At 38.5% G+C, this 18,340-nt stretch overlaps 1 protein-coding gene across 1 annotated transcript in view; it reads right to left on the minus strand.

Annotated features, from left to right (window-relative positions):
• Positions 1-18,340, minus strand: part of si:ch211-186j3.6 (neural-cadherin) — a 260,357-nt gene that overhangs the window by 206,809 nt on the left and 35,208 nt on the right. The window contains exon 6 of the mRNA XM_044357504.1: positions 7,795-8,044. Within this exon, the coding sequence (XP_044213439.1) occupies positions 7,795-8,044 (250 nt within the window). The remainder of the gene's footprint in view (positions 1-7,794; positions 8,045-18,340) is intronic.

The raw sequence follows: 18,340 nt of genomic DNA on the forward strand, positions 1-18,340 counted from the left end.
CCTTACAATGGCATAGCCATCAGTGCTGAAAAAAAAATATTTAAATTGAAAATGGAATCAAATCGTGACCTTGAAATTGGAAGTCAAATCGAATTGTGGACACTGAGAATTGTGACACCCCTAGAAAATGGACTGCACTTAGGTGGCGCTTTTCTACCTTAGTAGACAAAGTGATTTACAGTTTGCCTCTCATTCACACACTCACCACAGATGGTGGTAGAGCTGTTATGCAAAGTGCTGGCCTGACCATTAGGACCAATTTGGTTATCAAAGTCCTGTTCAAGGGTTTGCTTTTTTATTTTATTTATATTGCTTTTTGAGAAGAACAAGAATAAGAAATAGGAAAACAGATAGAATAGAGTAACATAGAGGCAGTAACGTACATAGTTTATACATGATGTTATGAGTAAGTTGAGGGTTACTTTCCCAATTTGCTAAGAAGAAGAATCAATTTCTTCTGTTCTTCTCAAATATATGAATTACTAAGTATTATTATAGAATGTAGTATTTTTGTTAGATGCCAAAGCAACTGAAACTCTCCATGGTGAACTGAATGGGAACACTTTATCACTGGCAACCTGCTGAGGAAGTCTGTTTTGAAGTCAACATGGCCTAAACTTATCCCATGGAGACTGTGTCATTGTTCTTAATAACTTAATACTGGGGAATCAAAAACAGGGAATGAGAAACACAGGTTTGTAAGGTAAGGAAACAATCCAATTTGGACGAAAATGTCTCCCAGAACAATAACAATGATGCCTGAGCAGGAGTTAAAAAGAGATGACACCAGGCATCAATATCATGAAAAAAACCCAAAAAAGATTTAAAAATAGATAAACATGGATTGAATCAGTAACTTTAGCCATTAGAGTCATTTCATATTGAGTGAAAACATCAATCACTACACACACAAATGCTCTTGTTTTCATCTCCCTGACCAACTCTAAAACATTCAATGTTTCCCCTATAATTGTACAGCCCTGGCAGGCCGCCAGGCCAACAAGAACCCCCAACAGGCCAAAAAAATATATTTTTTAATGAGAAAAATAACACCAAATACCCATGCATTCAGAAATCAATAGCATTTGGGAGCCTCTGTGCAGAGTTGTTCTGAAACTTGGGTTAACCACTGTGTCATTGTCTGGAAAGCTCTTGGTAGCGTAGCTCCTTTTAAGGAACATGTCAGTGCATAGTCAGTGGTTGAGTGACAGAGCGAGCGGCAGAAAAGTGACGGTGAACGCGAGTGGAGCAGAGGAAAAGGTTAGCAGGAAGTTGTCAGTCTGGCAGTAAATGTACAGTGCAGACTACAATGTGTCAGTTAATAAATGCTGCAGCTTGTCAAGACCAAGAAAAGTCACGTCTGTTGTTTCCCACACTGCTGGAAAAATGAAGCAACAATGGGTTAGCCTAACCTGAAGATACTAAACAGAGAAATAGAGAACAGAGAAATGTGTGACTACTGAGTCTCCCGACTTATGCTCTGCGTACCCTCCCCACCCCCAACAAGACAACAATAATAGCTTATAGCAGCCATGACTAGGCATGTCAGGTTTGAATTTCTCCACACTAGGTCATGTGATGCCTACCGTGTGGTTGCGCTCATTACCTTCATCACTGCAAATTTTTTTAAAAAATGCACACATCCGTCACAGCCCTACTCCACACATTGAAGCAGTGTGCATGGGGCTGTAAGTGCAATTCTCGGTATACAGAGAGTTTAACAGGTTGTGCTTTTTAAATTGTCTTTTCATAACCTAAAATACAAGAGCAAATGTGTAAGGAATGGAATAGTGTGTTTGTAAGATGCAAAATACCCAGCATACCCAGCTAACTAGCTTTTTACTCACAGAACTAACTAACTAACTCCCCATTCAGGACTGTAATATCAGTGCTACTATCAGAGTTTAGGGTAACATTAGCATCTCTGTCCTCTTTTGTATTGGATTTGGGGACATTTACCTGAGATGACTTTGCCAAACTTAATGATCCATCCTCATCCTCAAACTCTTTTTTACTGTAAAAGTGAAACATACTGTTTGAAACCACTAACAATGAAGCTTAAATCTAACCTTTGTGCTTTTCAAAGTAACTAATTATGTATTTCTAGGAAACACCTAAAAGGTGTAATGTTACAAAGAAATAATAGTCTACTATTACATTTTCTTCATCAAATACTGTAATATAGGGCTTACTAGCTCCACCCTGCATTACAAGTACATTGCTGCATCTTTATTTCCATGTCTTTAAATGGAATATCGTGTGCTGAGGATGCTGATCTTTTACCTCAGACATGTAGCTTTAGCATCAGTCTTTTTTTGCATTATTACATGATGAATTATCATAATATTATGTATAGTATGTAACCATCAGATGCACTATCAAAACTCATTTTGCAGAATTCTGATTGTCATATGAATCAGCCTGAGACAGCTTTCCAAACAACTGATGAAGCTAACTAGCTGGCTAGCTATAGCTCATAAAATCTGTCTGAAAAATTGATGACCAAAAGTGAGAAACCTGCTTACATCTGTCTTAAATCAAGGTCCCTATGTTTCAAAGATGATAATGAATCTTAAGTGGTAAACCCTCCGGTGTTATCATAGTAAGCTGCAGACAGACGTGTCATGCTAGATTGGAAAACATTGCGTTTATGCTCATTTTTGTCTCTTAAACACACAATTGAAATCACTTCCACCTGTTGTATCAGTGTATGTGTATGTCAAAATGAGCATGAGCACATGCCTCCATAACACATATTTAACAGTTAAGATTAAATTAAATGTTCTTCGCTGAAATACAAGTCACCATTGTAAAACTTGAATAACCTCTCATGTTTTTTATGAAATATACATGTAAACTTGCTGTCACTTTAAACAATTATACACACATAAAGAAAAAAATACAGACATGAGCACACAATTACATACATGGAAAAGGTGTATACACACACACAAGAACAGTGCAGGAAGTCTCTCAGGGTGGTTTCCCTGGAAACAAGCAGGTGATGGTAGTTACAGTAATAGTCTCCTGATGGCATAGTGACAGCACATAGATGAAAGGTGGACATTTTGTCACTCACCAGGAAGTGGGAGCCACACAGTGAAGAGGTAGATCTGAGAGTTAGAGTAGAGCTCATGGAAACATGAAAAAAAACACACAGGTCTCTTTTCTTCTTATCTTTTCTTTCTTTCTTTCTTTCTTCCACAGACAGTCAGTAACACACATCAACACCACTGCCAGTTTCCAAAAGAAAGTAGCAATGTAGCAATAAGAATAACTTCAAAATAACACTGTTCACTACACTTTTTAGATTTGCAGCCTACATTCACCCTCAACTGGCAAAACACACACACATAGATGGATACTCATTATCGCATGCTTCCAACTCAGAGAATCAATACAAATGGGCCAGATTTTCTGCCTGGATAATGATATATTTAATGACCTCTCTCTCTCCTCCTTTGCTTTTTCCTGTCTGTCCATCACATGCATTGACTCAACACACACATGAACATGCACTATTTCCCACATGCACACACAGGCAAAAAACAGCATGTCTACAGGGAAAGTAATGAATTTTATGTTCGTGAATTTTATCTTCCCAAGCCATCCCTGCTACATCTGTTTCCTCAAAGACATAACAGATGTGTTTGCTCATTCCCGCCCTCATGAGTGTGTGCATATAAATGCATTTGCACAGCCATGCACGTGTGTGCTCCTGCATGGATGACTCTGGAATTCAGTGTGTGCGTGCATGTGTGTGTCTGAGTGATACACTGAAGATTGTCCAGTACTGCTTTTTTTTTTGTTTTTTTTTTTTTGTGGCAGCTGCAGTAGAGGGCGACAGAAGAAAAACTGACTGATTATTCTGCTGTCGCTGACAGTAAACACACACACACACACACACACACACACACACACACACACACACACACACACACACACGCAAAACCCCTCCCGATATAAACAACATAAACACATGCATATCAGATGCATGATGCATGAATGCACTTTATAACTACATCACTCTGTCCATACCAACACTCCACTTCTCAATTACTGAAAACACACGCACACACACATACACAGGCGCACACGCGCACACACACATATACACACACAAGTGCAGGCTCAGGGCCTCCTGAGGGTGCTGGTGGGCATGGCTGATTGACCCTGCCTCACCAATCTGCCCAGCTCTCTGCCAGAAAATCAACCAATTAAAAGATGCAGGCGCCACAGCGGCACTGGGGGGGAAAAAGCGCTGGAATTGTGGGTAACGGCAGCTGCAGTGTTGAATTGGGAAGCAGCTGTGAGGAGTTGACCTGACAATGCAGGACAGTCGAGCTCTCTCTCTAAGCACTTTGGTTGTCTGTTTATATGCTTCACACACACATCAGCATGCACTGACTTTGTATACATATAGAAATATTACTGTTGGTTTAATGAACGATGCCTTTGCCACAGATGACCTCTTATGAGAGCACACACACACACACACACACACAGGTTTAAAATGGTCAATAAACTGTTTCCACAGTGTGACAAAGTGGGTGAGACAACATCATTTGTCCCGATTACACTTTGTGTTTGCATTTGTCATTTGTTTGTTTAGCCGGTATAACATCTATTTGTAGCATTGCTTTCACACACTATACAGGTTTTGTTTGTGTTCGTTGTATTGTTTTGTTATAATTACATCTGCATTTCTGGTTTAATCCAGACAGACACATATTTAAGTTCACTTTTTGTTTATTCATTTAAGTCCTGAGTTTCTGGAGTTACTAAGGGGAATGGGGGGGGGGCTTTGGTGTTCTGCAAGCCATTGATTTCGAAGCTGGTAAAGCTTTCTGATTAATGATGACATTTTTATTGCAGTCAAGGGGTATTTTTTAATGTAATGGTGTAACATATATTTTATGTTGTAACCATCGTGTTAACCCTTTGAACTCTGCAATAAAAATGGTCGTTCTAGTCTAAATCTAGTTCAACACACTGTTGATTAGAAATCACAGTTTTCCTGTTTAAAACACCGCACTTGTGTTGAGAGAGAAATTCTTCTATAATTGATACTGGATGAAAACGCACATATGGTCTGTTGTTCACCCTCTGTGTAGGAATAGGAACTTGTAGAGGATGTAGAGTACATTAGAACATGTGAGCAGAGCAGAGTTGGAGTGGAGCAGGGAGCAGAGCACCATTAATTTAACCTGAGCAAGAGCACACTTGAACCATTGACACATATAAGAATAGATACTTGAACTTGAACAGATGTCACTCAAACCTACTCCAGCTCACTCAAATTTGCTCTGTGCCACTCACGATGTTGCATTGCCCAAGCAGCACCCCTGCCCAGACAGCTAGCTATATATCTGGTATATTCCTTGGTATTTGGTAGTAAATGTTCAGATCTCCACTTTGAACACCTGTTGTTATTTTATTAATTAAAGCAAGCAATTATTGTAAAGTTTTGCTGTTGCCATGATTCCTTCCTTTCCTATGTCCTACATGCATAGAGGTGATAACCTAGTTAGCCTAATATTTTTCTGTTTTCCTTGATAAATTGTCCCTATAATTAGGTTACAGTTTTTTCTTTAGACATCGGTACATTACACACGTTTTAGTATTTTTGTTGTATTCCTTGTTATTTAAATCTAAAATAGAGACTTTCCATAATTTGCAGATAATAATCCCTTAGTTGAATAACAGCTGCATTCCTTTAGGCTATTATCTTTTTCTGTGATGGTGAATAAATAGCATGAGCTGTCTAGATTATTGAAATAATCTGATTCAAAAAACTACACACATTTTTTTTTTTTGGACAAAATTCATTAAGCAGGAGAGGCCTAATAAATAATTGCCACCACAAATGGCCAGACACTGGTGTTTCTATCACCTGTGAGCAATTGAAATTGCCCGCAAAAATTGGTCCACAATGCACAAATGTGCTGTCCCAAATACTGAGTCACAGTTGCGTATACGACATGTGATAGGCACACAGACCAAACATACCCACTAACAAGAGCCCACATGACTACAGCGTAGGCATATGTACAGCCCAACACTGCCCTTACATTGACATGTTAATGCAAACACCGAACTAGATGTTATGGTCCAATCCGTTTTTGATGCGACCTCACACCCTGCAAGCTGTTATTGGCTGGAAGCTAGACACCCACTACCCAAAGGTTGTTGCTTAGAAGCGTCTCAAACACAGCAAAATAATAAGAAAATACAGGCAGAGACCAGAGACTCTGTAGATACATGCACTTCTAGTAGTTCATATGTGATGACTGAGAGGGATTATCTTTATATAGTCAATACATTGTTTTTTTAGGAAAATCCTGCATAGTGTACCTTTCAGGGGAGAGTTGTTGGTTTGAATGAGAGCAGAAATGAGAAGATGCTTGTGTTTATTTCATTTTTTGAGACATTTGTTTTTTTTTGTTACACCGGTCAGAATAAATCTTTTTTTGTCATTCAACAAATCTCTGTGTCTGCATCCTTATACCTTCCTAGTCTCTACGGTCAGGCTTCCTCACACACAGAATTGTATTTTTCATTGTCTATTTTAAACCACTGCTGAATCACGTCAACACGTGCTGCAGTGCATCAAGACAACTCAACCAAAAAAAAAAACACAGTTACTGTGAGTGGAGGATGTTAAATTTGTAGCCAGTTTATCTCTGACCATCACTCAGGTGGAAAGGGGTAATGAAAGAAAATCTTTCACCATACATGCGTGGTCCTGTAAAGTGTGGAGGTACATTATTTTTAGGTGTATATTAGGTATATCCATGACATCATTGACATGATAAAATAGAGAAAATTAAAGGGTTTCGAGACAGAGGAGCACATCAGAAAAATGCAGCTTTCTCCAAGACCTGTGAAAAACATTATATTAGATGGTGGTTAAAATTGAACTATGGCTACAAATAATAATTATTTAATTTTCAAATAAATTCCAATTAATTTTTGATTAATTTATCTTTTTACTTTATTATTATTATCACTATTGCTTGAATGATTGCTTAGTCTAGCAAAAGTAAGAAACTGGTGAAAAATGCCCCTTACAATTTCCAAGACGCCCCAAATTACCTCTGGGAAATTGCTTGTTTTGTCTGATGAACAATTCAAAAGCCAAACATATTCCATTTTCAGTCACATAAAACATATTGACATTTTTTGTTTGATAACGTCTTAAATTATGACTTGATTATCAAAATTGTTGTCAGTGCTGTTGATCAAGTATTTGATTAGTTAAGTCATCATGTGAACAGTAAATCGAACTCTTACCAGCTGACATAAATTCCTTAATAGCAGAATGTGACAGTCTCCTCTGCAGCAACAGTAAAAAAGTTGGCAACAGAACAAGTGGAGAAGCTCAAAATCTCAGAGCCTCCTTCAACCGTCTACATCTGAAAACCCAACTGTAGGCAGTGGCTCAGAAGAGTGAATGGTTTATATATATACCCAAAATGTCTGCAGACAAATCTGGTTGGATCATGCTGGCATTCTGAAGAACCTAACCAAGAAAGTGTTGGCCTAGATTGTTTGTCTTTAGTACAGAAAAAGGAGGCAGACCGATGCTGCTAAGAGCTGAGGTATCTCCTCCTATCTATGTTGGAAGGTGGTCAGCCTTTCTTATCCGCAGGGGAGGAATCCAACAGGGGTGAAATAGGGAGCTTATAGCAGCTCTCATAACTCATCAAAACTAGCCCTGAGTTTCATTCATCCACTGTGTTTTATCTGTTAGACACAGAACAATTACATGAGAATCAAGAGTTTAGAACTTACATGTGTTGGGAGAACTCTGGTGCCTCATCATTGACGTTAGCCATCCGAATCCGTACCGTAGTTGTGCCGGTGCGAGGGACCTCCCCCTTGTCAATGGCCATCACTACAAACTCATACAGATGATTGGGCCTCTCGTAGTCCAGAGGGCCAGCAGGAAAGATGGTCCCGTGGGAAGAAATGGTGAAGTCTGGACTCAGGGTGTAATAGGTCAACTCTGCATTCTCTTCAGAGTCACAGTCACTGGCTGACACTAAATATGAGAACATAAAGATGGAGAAAAAGAGGTTAGAGGGACTAAACATACACCGAGGCCCGATAGATCCCCAATTCATACAATTGACGCTGCAAAAGCCTGGATGTTTGTATTGATCGTTGCAAACTGATGAGTAGCCTATGTGAACATGAAAGTTACTCAGTCTCAAAACACAAGCGGAAAATTGGTTATGACAGACTTTGGGAGAAAAAAATAACATTGCCACTTTTGTTCAACCTTCACAGGATGGGTGTCATCAATTAAAACCGGGCTAATTTTGGTGGAAATGTTCTGTAGACATCTAATTGTTGCTTCAACAGCATTTTGGTGACTGTGTTTTGACATGTAGCAGGTTCTACAGAATCTCCTGCAAGATCTTGTGTTCAAGAAAATATCTGAAAAACAGATATTTGTTGCCAAAAACACTGATATGAACACAATGCCAGTCACTGTAATGTGTCTGTCAAACTGGGTTGCTTAAATGAATAGTTTGACATTTTGGGAATGTTTTATTTGCTTTCTTGCTATGAGTTGTATGAGAAGATTGATACCACTCTCATACTGTTCAATATCAAATTCCAGTTTTCATTTTTGCAAGGTAAGTTTAATGGCTGCTCATATTTACAGTTCAAAGATGAGAGAGGTATTGATCTATTCATCAAACTTTTGGCAAGACAGTGAATAAATGTATTTCCCAAGTTGTTGTACTATTTCTTTAAGAAATTGTTTGAAATGACCTGCAACTTATTTTTTCTTATCTTAATTTATTTGTATTAAGTTAACAGTTGCTGAATCATACAAGAAAGTACAACTTGTACTCCTTTATTTTCTTCATTTTTCTTGTACTTGAGCAAAAAAAAAAAAAAAACTCAATGTAAACACAGGATGTCACCACTATGAAACGAAAGTGAAGATGGAGATGGGATGGAAAAGATGCTCCCACTGACTTGCATGTTCAGTTCTACAACACAAGGGAAGCAAGTGTTATTTGCACAGCATGCATTCAAAAGAGTGTCATTTTGCAACATTTCTGTTTCTACATCACACATTGGGAATCCATGGAGACAGGACTCGCTCAGACTCAAATTGATTGCCTTGCTAAAACTGAAAAGACCACCAGGGATTTGAATAAGCATATTTTCCGCTAACAAGAACATTTCACCATCAAACTCTCAATTCTCCAATTCTCCTTACATTGCATTTGGCTCACACACACACAATACACACACAGAAAAAAACAAAAACAAACACACACACACAAACATGCATGCACATGAATAATGTGCACACACACATACACACATAAACACAGTTAGTTGAAGCAAACACTGTTTGCTTCAACTAACAAACTGTGCTTCTTTATTGTTTTAACAATCAGAAAATAATGTTTTATTACTCTGATTCACAGCTTTGTTCTCGCCAGCGCTGCTCTCTCTCTTCATTCACTCTCTAGCTCACTTGACCACCGCGCTCTCTCTCTCTCTCTCTCTTCCGTTGGGCCGGTGAGGAGGGGCCAACTTTGAATGCTGTGTATTGACAAACACCAACCGACAGTTCCTGCATAGTATACTTTTAAACGCTGGTGGACTGTGGCCTCCAGTTTTTCATCATCCTGAACAACCTTCAAACTAAAGTAAAATCAATTACAATTTTGAAAAACATCTTCTGCTTACCCCCTCAAAGCTGCATGATGCAAATATGAAACACAACCTCTTAGTGCCCTAAATCACAAAGTCCAGCTGTAACAGAGCCGCCAATTATTATAGACAAGAAGAAAATTAAGGTAAAAGAGGCTAAAAGGAAGTGACAAATAAGAATGTGACAATGAGGAAGCTTTCACACCTACAGTGTCTGTTTGGTTCAGTCGCTGGATGTTTATTTTAATTTAATACCATACATTTTAACCCATTTAATCAAGTAAGATAAAACATGTCTTCATTTTAGGAGTTTGAGCTCTTCAGCTTTAGGTGTACTCTGAACCGGTCGGGTAGAATTAATTGTATTTATTGTATCATGCAATTAAGGATTTTTGGTTTAAGGATGTCCAAAATTTAATGAGGAAAACAGTGATGTTTTTGGCACCTTGCATGAGTCATTTTCCACCTCACTAACTTTAAAAGCTAATGGTCTATGTTCAAATTTGAACATTGGAAACTCTGGGCAGGTTCTAGGATTAATATACTCTGTCAGATATAATAATGACCAGAGTCTGTTTATCGAACAATAAAAGATTTTTTATTTTCAGTACTATGAGTTTTATCTATCCTGACATGTTTTTCACTAAAGGTAGTCACAGTGGTAAAGACGATCCTCTACCACCCAAATGCACAAACGCACACACAGCAGGGTGAAACTTATTGCCTCCTGGTGCACCTGTTGATGGTAGCAAGCTGTGCTTTCCATCTCAAAGCTGCATGATGCAAATGTAAAATACACCTTCTTGTCTACACAGGGTGCATAGCGAAAGCAGCATGTTAGCAGAGCAGCAGCAACTTCAGTCCTCCGTCTGTGTCTACACAAGATGCGTTCAGGCACAGTATTGTGTGTAGGTCACTCGTGTTTTGGCAGCTCTCAGAGCCCAACACACAATCACTGTGGTAACATGCATAAAACAGAAGAAAATAGAATATATGTGTTAAAAAAAGCTCTGGGTCACGGCCTGTGTAAACATCGGTATTGGTAAAAAATAGAAGCATATCTGTTCCGTCAGATGCTTGTGAGACAGACAACTGAAAAACAGGACTGAAACGGGACAGTAATTCAGGTAAAGGAAACTAGAAAGAAGTGACAAATCAAAAGACAACACTCAGGGTGTGCTTTCACACCTGACCTGTTTGGTTCAGCTCATTAGGGCTGGTGTGAAATCTGTCAATCAAATTGTGGTGCAGACTAAACAACCGGACTGAGACCACCTCAAAAGGACGGTCTCAATCAGTGAGTTGCCTGTCAGTCTGAATGACTTCATGCTTACAGTTTTCGGTTCATAAGCCAGAATAAACACCAAACAGACCAGAACTGAAAGGCAACAATGTATACTTTTTTTCTTTGTTTCGGACCACATGAAGCGAATTACAGGTTTGAAAGCACTTTAAAATGTGAACTAATCCTCACCAACACTGGATTTTTCGCCTCTTTGCTTCTTTTTGGATAAACCATCTCTCAGTGGCCTGGCTGGCAAACATTAGCATGCTCTGTACCCATTTACTTGTGTTATAGGGTTTCTGAGTGTTAAAAAGTTTATATTACTGCATGCAGTACCTACCAACTCTTAACAAAACAATGCTCAGCTATCTCTCAACCACACTGTTTGACTTGAAATAAGAATTCTTTCAAAATATCCTGATATCCTTGGTTTGAGCTAAAATGCAAACAGCCTGCAAAGTACAGGAGATGCTCAGGTCAGTGTGAAAGCTTATGGTATGTCAGTAAAATCCCAAAACTAAGCCTCAATCAAAGGTTTTTCAGATGCTAAGCAGGATTTTACCCAGAAGACAGGAGACAAAACACTATGTAATGTAATGTCAACACTGTAAGCGGGGTGCATGTGTCATCATTAAATTGCCATAAACATTGCTTTACAGGTGCAAAAACTTTGAGTTTGAGGTTTAATTCTCCCAAAGGCTTGTCAGATAGCTTCTGTATATGTATAATGTCACATTGCTTGCTTTTCAGCAGGAGAAATGTTACAGCACGCAACATGAAAATGCATCAAATTAGGTGTGGAAATTGGCCATGTTTGTCCTGAATAGGCCACACTTATTTAATCTTGCTCACTATGGTGCCTGTAATTCCTTTTATTTAGATTTATGTCAGCCTTGCAAGTTGGATAAAGCAAGTTGATACTCAGCTCCACAGGCCTAGTTACAAGGAATGACATTTTTCTGAATTGTTGCTGAAATGCAGCTGTTTTGCTGCTGCAAAGTGATGAACAACCTCTCATCCAATAGCAATGAGTACAGAATGAACTGCAGCCCTAGTCTCTGCCTGAAGTCCAATCCCATGCTGTGGCCAAACACATGTCACATATGAGTCAATATTTAATTTACTAAGTACAGATTTGTACTCTTCAGAGCACCAGTTGAGCATTTATTTATTAGTAAATCCGTCTGTAATCTTGAATCAGCATTGTTGTGTTGGCATCATACATATGGGGGGAGGGATGGTGGGGCACAGTGCATTTCTGGCTGCTTCTGCCATGTCTTTCTGCCATATAATGATTTTGTACTGAAGATGGAAACTGCAGGAGCCTCAGATCTCTATGGAAGGCAAGATAATTGACTTGCTTGGTACACTGCAGTTTTTTTTTTTTTTTTCAGACTTGGCAAAGTACACATTTGTCCACTCTCAGGATGGAACCAGTTATGGGATTACAAGCACATGATTTAACAAAACAATGCTGGATGCCTATTTCTCCCTGCTTATTTAATTTAACACTGTATCTTTTTAACTAGTTTAATTGAGGGAGAAAAACAAGTCTTCATTTTAGGAGGTTGGGTTTAGCTTTAGGTGTACTCAGAACTGGATCGGCTAGAATAATTTCACCTATTGTATCATGAATTTAAGCATTTTTTTTTTAAAGGAAATTTAATGAGGAAAACAGTGGTGTTTTTGGCAAAGATGCACCTTGGATGAGTAATTTTCCACCTCACTAATTTTAAAAGCTAATTGTCTGTGTTCAAATATGAAAATTGGAAACTGTTGTTTCCAATGTTTATGGAATTTTTAATATTGTGAATTTTATCTACAAAAATTTCTACTATAGATTTCAATATTAAATCTGTTTTTTTCGATAAAGATAGTCACAGTAGTACGGAGAACCCTCCCCCCACCCAAACGTACTCACAGCGGGGTGAAGCTTCTCGCCTCCCTTGGTGCACCTGTTGATGGAAGCAAGCTGAGCGCCTGCTGCGTCTCTTACACCATACACCTCTCTCCCTCACTCACTCATTTACTGTCTCACTCACATTTATTGGCTTACTATTTATATCGTTAGCTCTGGTGTGCTATAATGATGCTTTAGCAAACACTTTTTTTTTTGGCCTATATATTCATATGGTTTTAACCAACAGACCAACATTCCTCTAGGGAGGGCGATGTCCATCTTCTGGTCAGTCCACCACTTTGGTCCAAACTCAACAGCTATTCAATGGATTGCCATGACATTTGGTGCTGACATGTATGGTCCCCAGGGGATGAATCCTACTGACTTTGTTGATCCTCTGACTTTTCCTCCAGCACCATCATGAAGTTGAGATTTGAGTGAAAAGTATTTACAACTGTTGGATGGATTCTCATGAATTTTGGTACACACATTCATGTTCCCCTTAAGATGAATTTGAGCAACTTTGGTGATCCCCTGACTTTTCATCTAGTGCATCATCAGTCAGAGTTCCAATTTGTCCAGTGCTTTGTTTTATGATCAAATACCTGGCATTCTCAGCAACCTCAGCTGTACTTTGTGTTTAGTGCTAATTAGCAGTATGGGTGTGATAATAAATAATAGGCAATAAATGGAAAGTGCAACTCAAGAATCACCTTTGAAGTTCTTCTCTACACGTTACATGCTGAACTGTCTCTGTGTTATGGCTGTATAAATAGGTAGAGGTCTGTCTGCATGTTGGCGATGCACTCGGTTTTAGCCCAGTAGTCAGCACAGTCGTCTATGATCTGGGAGACCCGGTGTGGGGACCTCCTTCGTAAGATAGTTTATTCATAAACACTTATTTTAACACTTTAATATTCTAAAATTTAAAGCCTGATAAAAAGAAAAACTGGAATTTTATGCCTATTTCCATTTTTATTCAAATACAAATACAAAACAAATATAAATAATTTTGCTGCCTCGCAACTATAGATACAAATACAAATACTGGGCTCTCTGCACATCCCTAATTAGCAAATGTTGGCATACTATATCGCTAAACTAAAATTGATGAACATGGTAAACATTATACCTTAGCATTGTTATTGTGAGCATGTTAGTATGCTAACAACATGCTAACACAAGGAAATTTTTGCCTTGTGTTACTTGTGCGAGTTTGACCACTGGGCCATTTGAGTTTATCCGCCCCAAACAGTCAAAATATTTTACATTACATTAAATGTAAGCTAGCAATGGGAGGCACCAACCATGTCTGAGAGGGTGTGTCTGTGTGTTTGTGTTCAGTTCAACTGCTGAATGAACTCAGAACACACCGGGAATTCCAGTTCTTTGTTATTCCCATCCAGTCTCTGTCCTTTTCCCCCCTCTTGTCTCTGTATGTTCATGAAGTGCATGCATAAAGTCCCAGTATAAATGCACATTTTTTGCTTGAGTTGAAACAACTTGCACAGATGCGTATTCATGTCAATTTGTGTTGCCTAGGGCACCTTTGAGCCTAATTGCGTCTTTGCATTGACTTTGTATTTCACCGTGCCACGCAAAAAAATTGTGAACACATTGTTAGTCTTGTTCAAATATACTGTGATGTACTGGTACATTTTTATATCCTCAGCATCTGCTCTTCAGTAACCTTTTAGTATCACAGTCTGTCATTGCTCATGTTCACCTTCTGTATAAACCAAAATAAGCAAAAGCAGGTGTAAGCCGGCATGCACTGTATATCCATGAACTCCGATAATATGTTTTTAATTTTAAGGCATCTATTGGTTCCTGTGTATCTTAATGGTGATGGCATATTCAACAGAATTTATCGTTTTTTTCAATGTGCCACTGTCTTGTGTAAGAAGGTCTATTCTAATCTTGTTTTAATTCTTAATTAGTCAATTTGAATCATATCAGATAGACATGGGGTTTGAAATCATTGTTTTTGTTTGTACTGAACTGATTTATTGCATGTAACCTGTCTTGATGCAGTATTCATCATGCTGTGTCCCATAGCTATTCACTGTGTGCTTTTTGTGGGTCTGGTGAGTGCACTCTGCTAATTGTTTCAGTTGGTTGGCACATGTTGATTTTTTCAGTGCTTGATTTATATACATGTCTTTGTCGCAAGTTAAAATCCTGTGGAGTGCTGTGACACAGCGTACCACCAAACACTTATCTCCTCTCACTCTCTCAAGTACAATATTGGAAAAGCACATTCCAATGAGCAACATCAGCAGAGTGAAAAGCTAGGGATTAGCATTCGGCCTATAGAGGGAAAAAAACAAACAAACAAATATTGTCACTATCAATATTTTTTTTTCAAATTCAAATTTGCCTTACTGGCTAATCTACTTTGGCTTTTAGTTTCTTCTCTCCAATGTTCCAAATAGGCTTCTTTACATTGTGTTCTACATTGGTTTACTCTGATTGTTGTTTGGAAAGCAGTGTTGGTGTGAGATTGATCAGGGTGTGTCTGAGAGGGGGCATTTAGTCTCAGCACCAACTGACATAGGGGACTCTTTTCTGGGCTCAGCCTCTGGGTTTGGAAGGCTTTGGAATGGAGGGTGTTGAGGGAGCTGGATATAAAGTGATTAAAAAAATTCTACATGCATTTGATGGTGTTTTTCTGTGCACATGTAAAATGTATCTGCAGAATTTTACATATAAAACTTCGGTTGGATGTTTGTCTCAACGGGTATAGCTATGATGACTGTGTGGACCCCATACTTCACTACCATACAGTGCAATGGGCAGGATGACACTTTCAAATATTTGAAGCCAGATTTTAATTGGGATTTGGAAATTATGAAATTTTCATTTAATTGCATTGAGAGCCATGTTGAAACTCCCTGATGCTGTTATGGTTATACCAGCCTGTTCAATGCGGGTACGCTGTACCTTTATTCCACCTCACTGAGTGGTATAAAAAGTATGGACACGGAGTGGGGGGGCAGAGTTGCTCCATCAATAAGCTGACTACGGAGGTAGTCACAGAGCCGGACATCTGTTTAAAAAGGACAGCTGGCACAGCGGGACAAGGAGCTGACACTGTTGTGTTACACATCATGCCTCTGAATCTGGAACACCGGGATGCTATGTCAAAGCACACATGGGGGTGGAATTTTGCCAGCTTGGTTTGGTTCAGCATAGCAAAGTAAAGGTGGCTTAATGATGGATCTTCTTTATGGCTATAATGCAGGATCTCTGTATAAAAGAGCCTATTTATGGTAAACTGGTATTTGGTGTCCTGAGATCTGGGGCGTTTTTGAAATATCATGACATAGTTTCCTTCATATTTACTGCCAGGGCCTAGTTCTGACAGTATTTTTCTACTATGTCCAGCTGTTTCTGTAGTCCTTATTCAATAGGAGACAGTAGAACAAGGTCATCCGCATAAAAAAGAGACTTCACCTCTCTATCTAAGAGGGAGAGACCAGGAGCAGCACATTGATCTAACTGAACAAGTTCATTTATATACACATTAAATAAAGTTGGACTTAAATTGCAACCAGAGAATTCTTCTCTGGGTGAAGAATTCAGTTTGTCTCCAGTTTTAACAGCACACCTATTTTCCAAACATTGATTTCACCATGTCATACATTTTGCCCCCTACACAACAAGATAGAGAGTTTTTGCTCAGACACATTGAGCCTCATGCAAGAAGCACTCGTACAACAGATTCATTTTTAAAATACACATATGAGTGATTTAAGAACATTTGTGGCATTCATCAATTTTCTTGTACTTAGAATTTTCTCTTAGGTACGAACGGTACAAGTGGTTCAGCCTTGTTGTATCTGTCACAAATAGATCATCTCTGCCTTTCTTCACGTTTCATGGGAGAAAGACTTGTTTGATTTAGAATTATAATGTCCTAATCTGAATTAATTTTGACTTTAAATATGATACCAAAATTAACACACAAAAAAATATATAGGTAAAACAAACTTAATGCAAAATTTATATTCTCTCTACCATATTTTCATTATCATGACTGCCAGTTTACTGAAAGGTTTTTTAGATTTTATGATTTTTATTGGCATATTTTGGCAAAGCAACTTCTAGATTTAGTAGAAATAGTTGCTAGGAAACTTCTCTCACTCTGACAGCTGCCTCTATGTCTCTCTGCAGGTCTCTGCCCATGATCATGTTGTCGAGGCAAGAGCTGGGTTTTTTTTTTAATCCTGCCAACTACACTAAGAATGTGGCAAGAACAGTGAAGTTTTTAATAGTGTAAACTAAGCCACCTTGGGGAATCTCACTCCAAGGAAATTCTTGAATTGAACCACTTTGGGACCTAAAAAAAGAAAGGTCACACAGGCTTGAAAACACCTGACTGAGATGTGATTCCAGTCAACTGTGATAAAAACCACTGCAAACACACACACTCACACACACTCAACTGACCAAAAAGGCACACAAAAAAATAAAAAAATAAAGGAAAAACAACAACAATACTACTACTACTAATAATAATAATAATTACACAACATAATGAAACACAGGGCATACAAAAATAAATAAAATTTCAACTAAACTACCGACAAACAGGACTGTTGGGACTCAGTTAGGAGCAGGTTTGGTTATTAGCAACAAGTAATAATTATAAGAAGATGATAATTATTAGTTATTAAAATGACTATAAATCAATAAAATTATTAATCTGAATTAATAATTACAGGGCACCACCCTGAGGTCAGGGACCAATACCCAAAGAGTGGATGTAGTCTCAAAAAGAGTGTTCACTTGTGACTAATGTCACAACTGAGGAGTGTTAACATTTATAAGACGAACAATGAAGGTTTAAATTCGAGCATTGACCCCATCACCAAGCTACTATCACAGTAGGTATGCAAACAATCACAGGAAACGTCTCTTTAAATGCACAATAAAGTTTATTAACTTCAGCAATATCAATTATAAATCAATAATGCCTCAATCAATAAATATCTATCATACAACTACACTGAGCAAGCAATCATAACAACAGCAGTTAACAGCAAAACAACATACAGCACTAGCAGAGATACTAGTGTGTGTGTGTTTGTGAGTGTGTGCGGGTGTGTGTGAGAGAGGAAGGAGGATGAACAAGGTGGCGGATGTGAACCACGTGAGGTTACATCACGCAAGAGTTCCGGGCAATGATTTGACAAGAGGCTGTGATTAAATGGCAACCACCAGTCAACATGTGATCACCAAAATCACTGTAAAATGAATGTTGACATGACTGGTTGCTCAATATCCATTTTTTTAGGTTAGTAGGGAAGAGAGGGTGAAGGCGCCAAAGAACAAGAGATCCCAGCGATCGTGAGGACAAAATGGTGCTTGCTTTAATTTCCATGGCAGGTGAGTGCTCTGAGATAACTTTTGTTATGATTTGGCGCTATATAAATAAAATTGAATTGAATTATTACCATGGCAAGACC

This window comes from Thunnus albacares, chromosome 1 (genome assembly GCF_914725855.1).
Source record: "Thunnus albacares chromosome 1, fThuAlb1.1, whole genome shotgun sequence".
NCBI classification, from domain to species: domain Eukaryota; kingdom Metazoa; phylum Chordata; class Actinopteri; order Scombriformes; family Scombridae; genus Thunnus; species Thunnus albacares.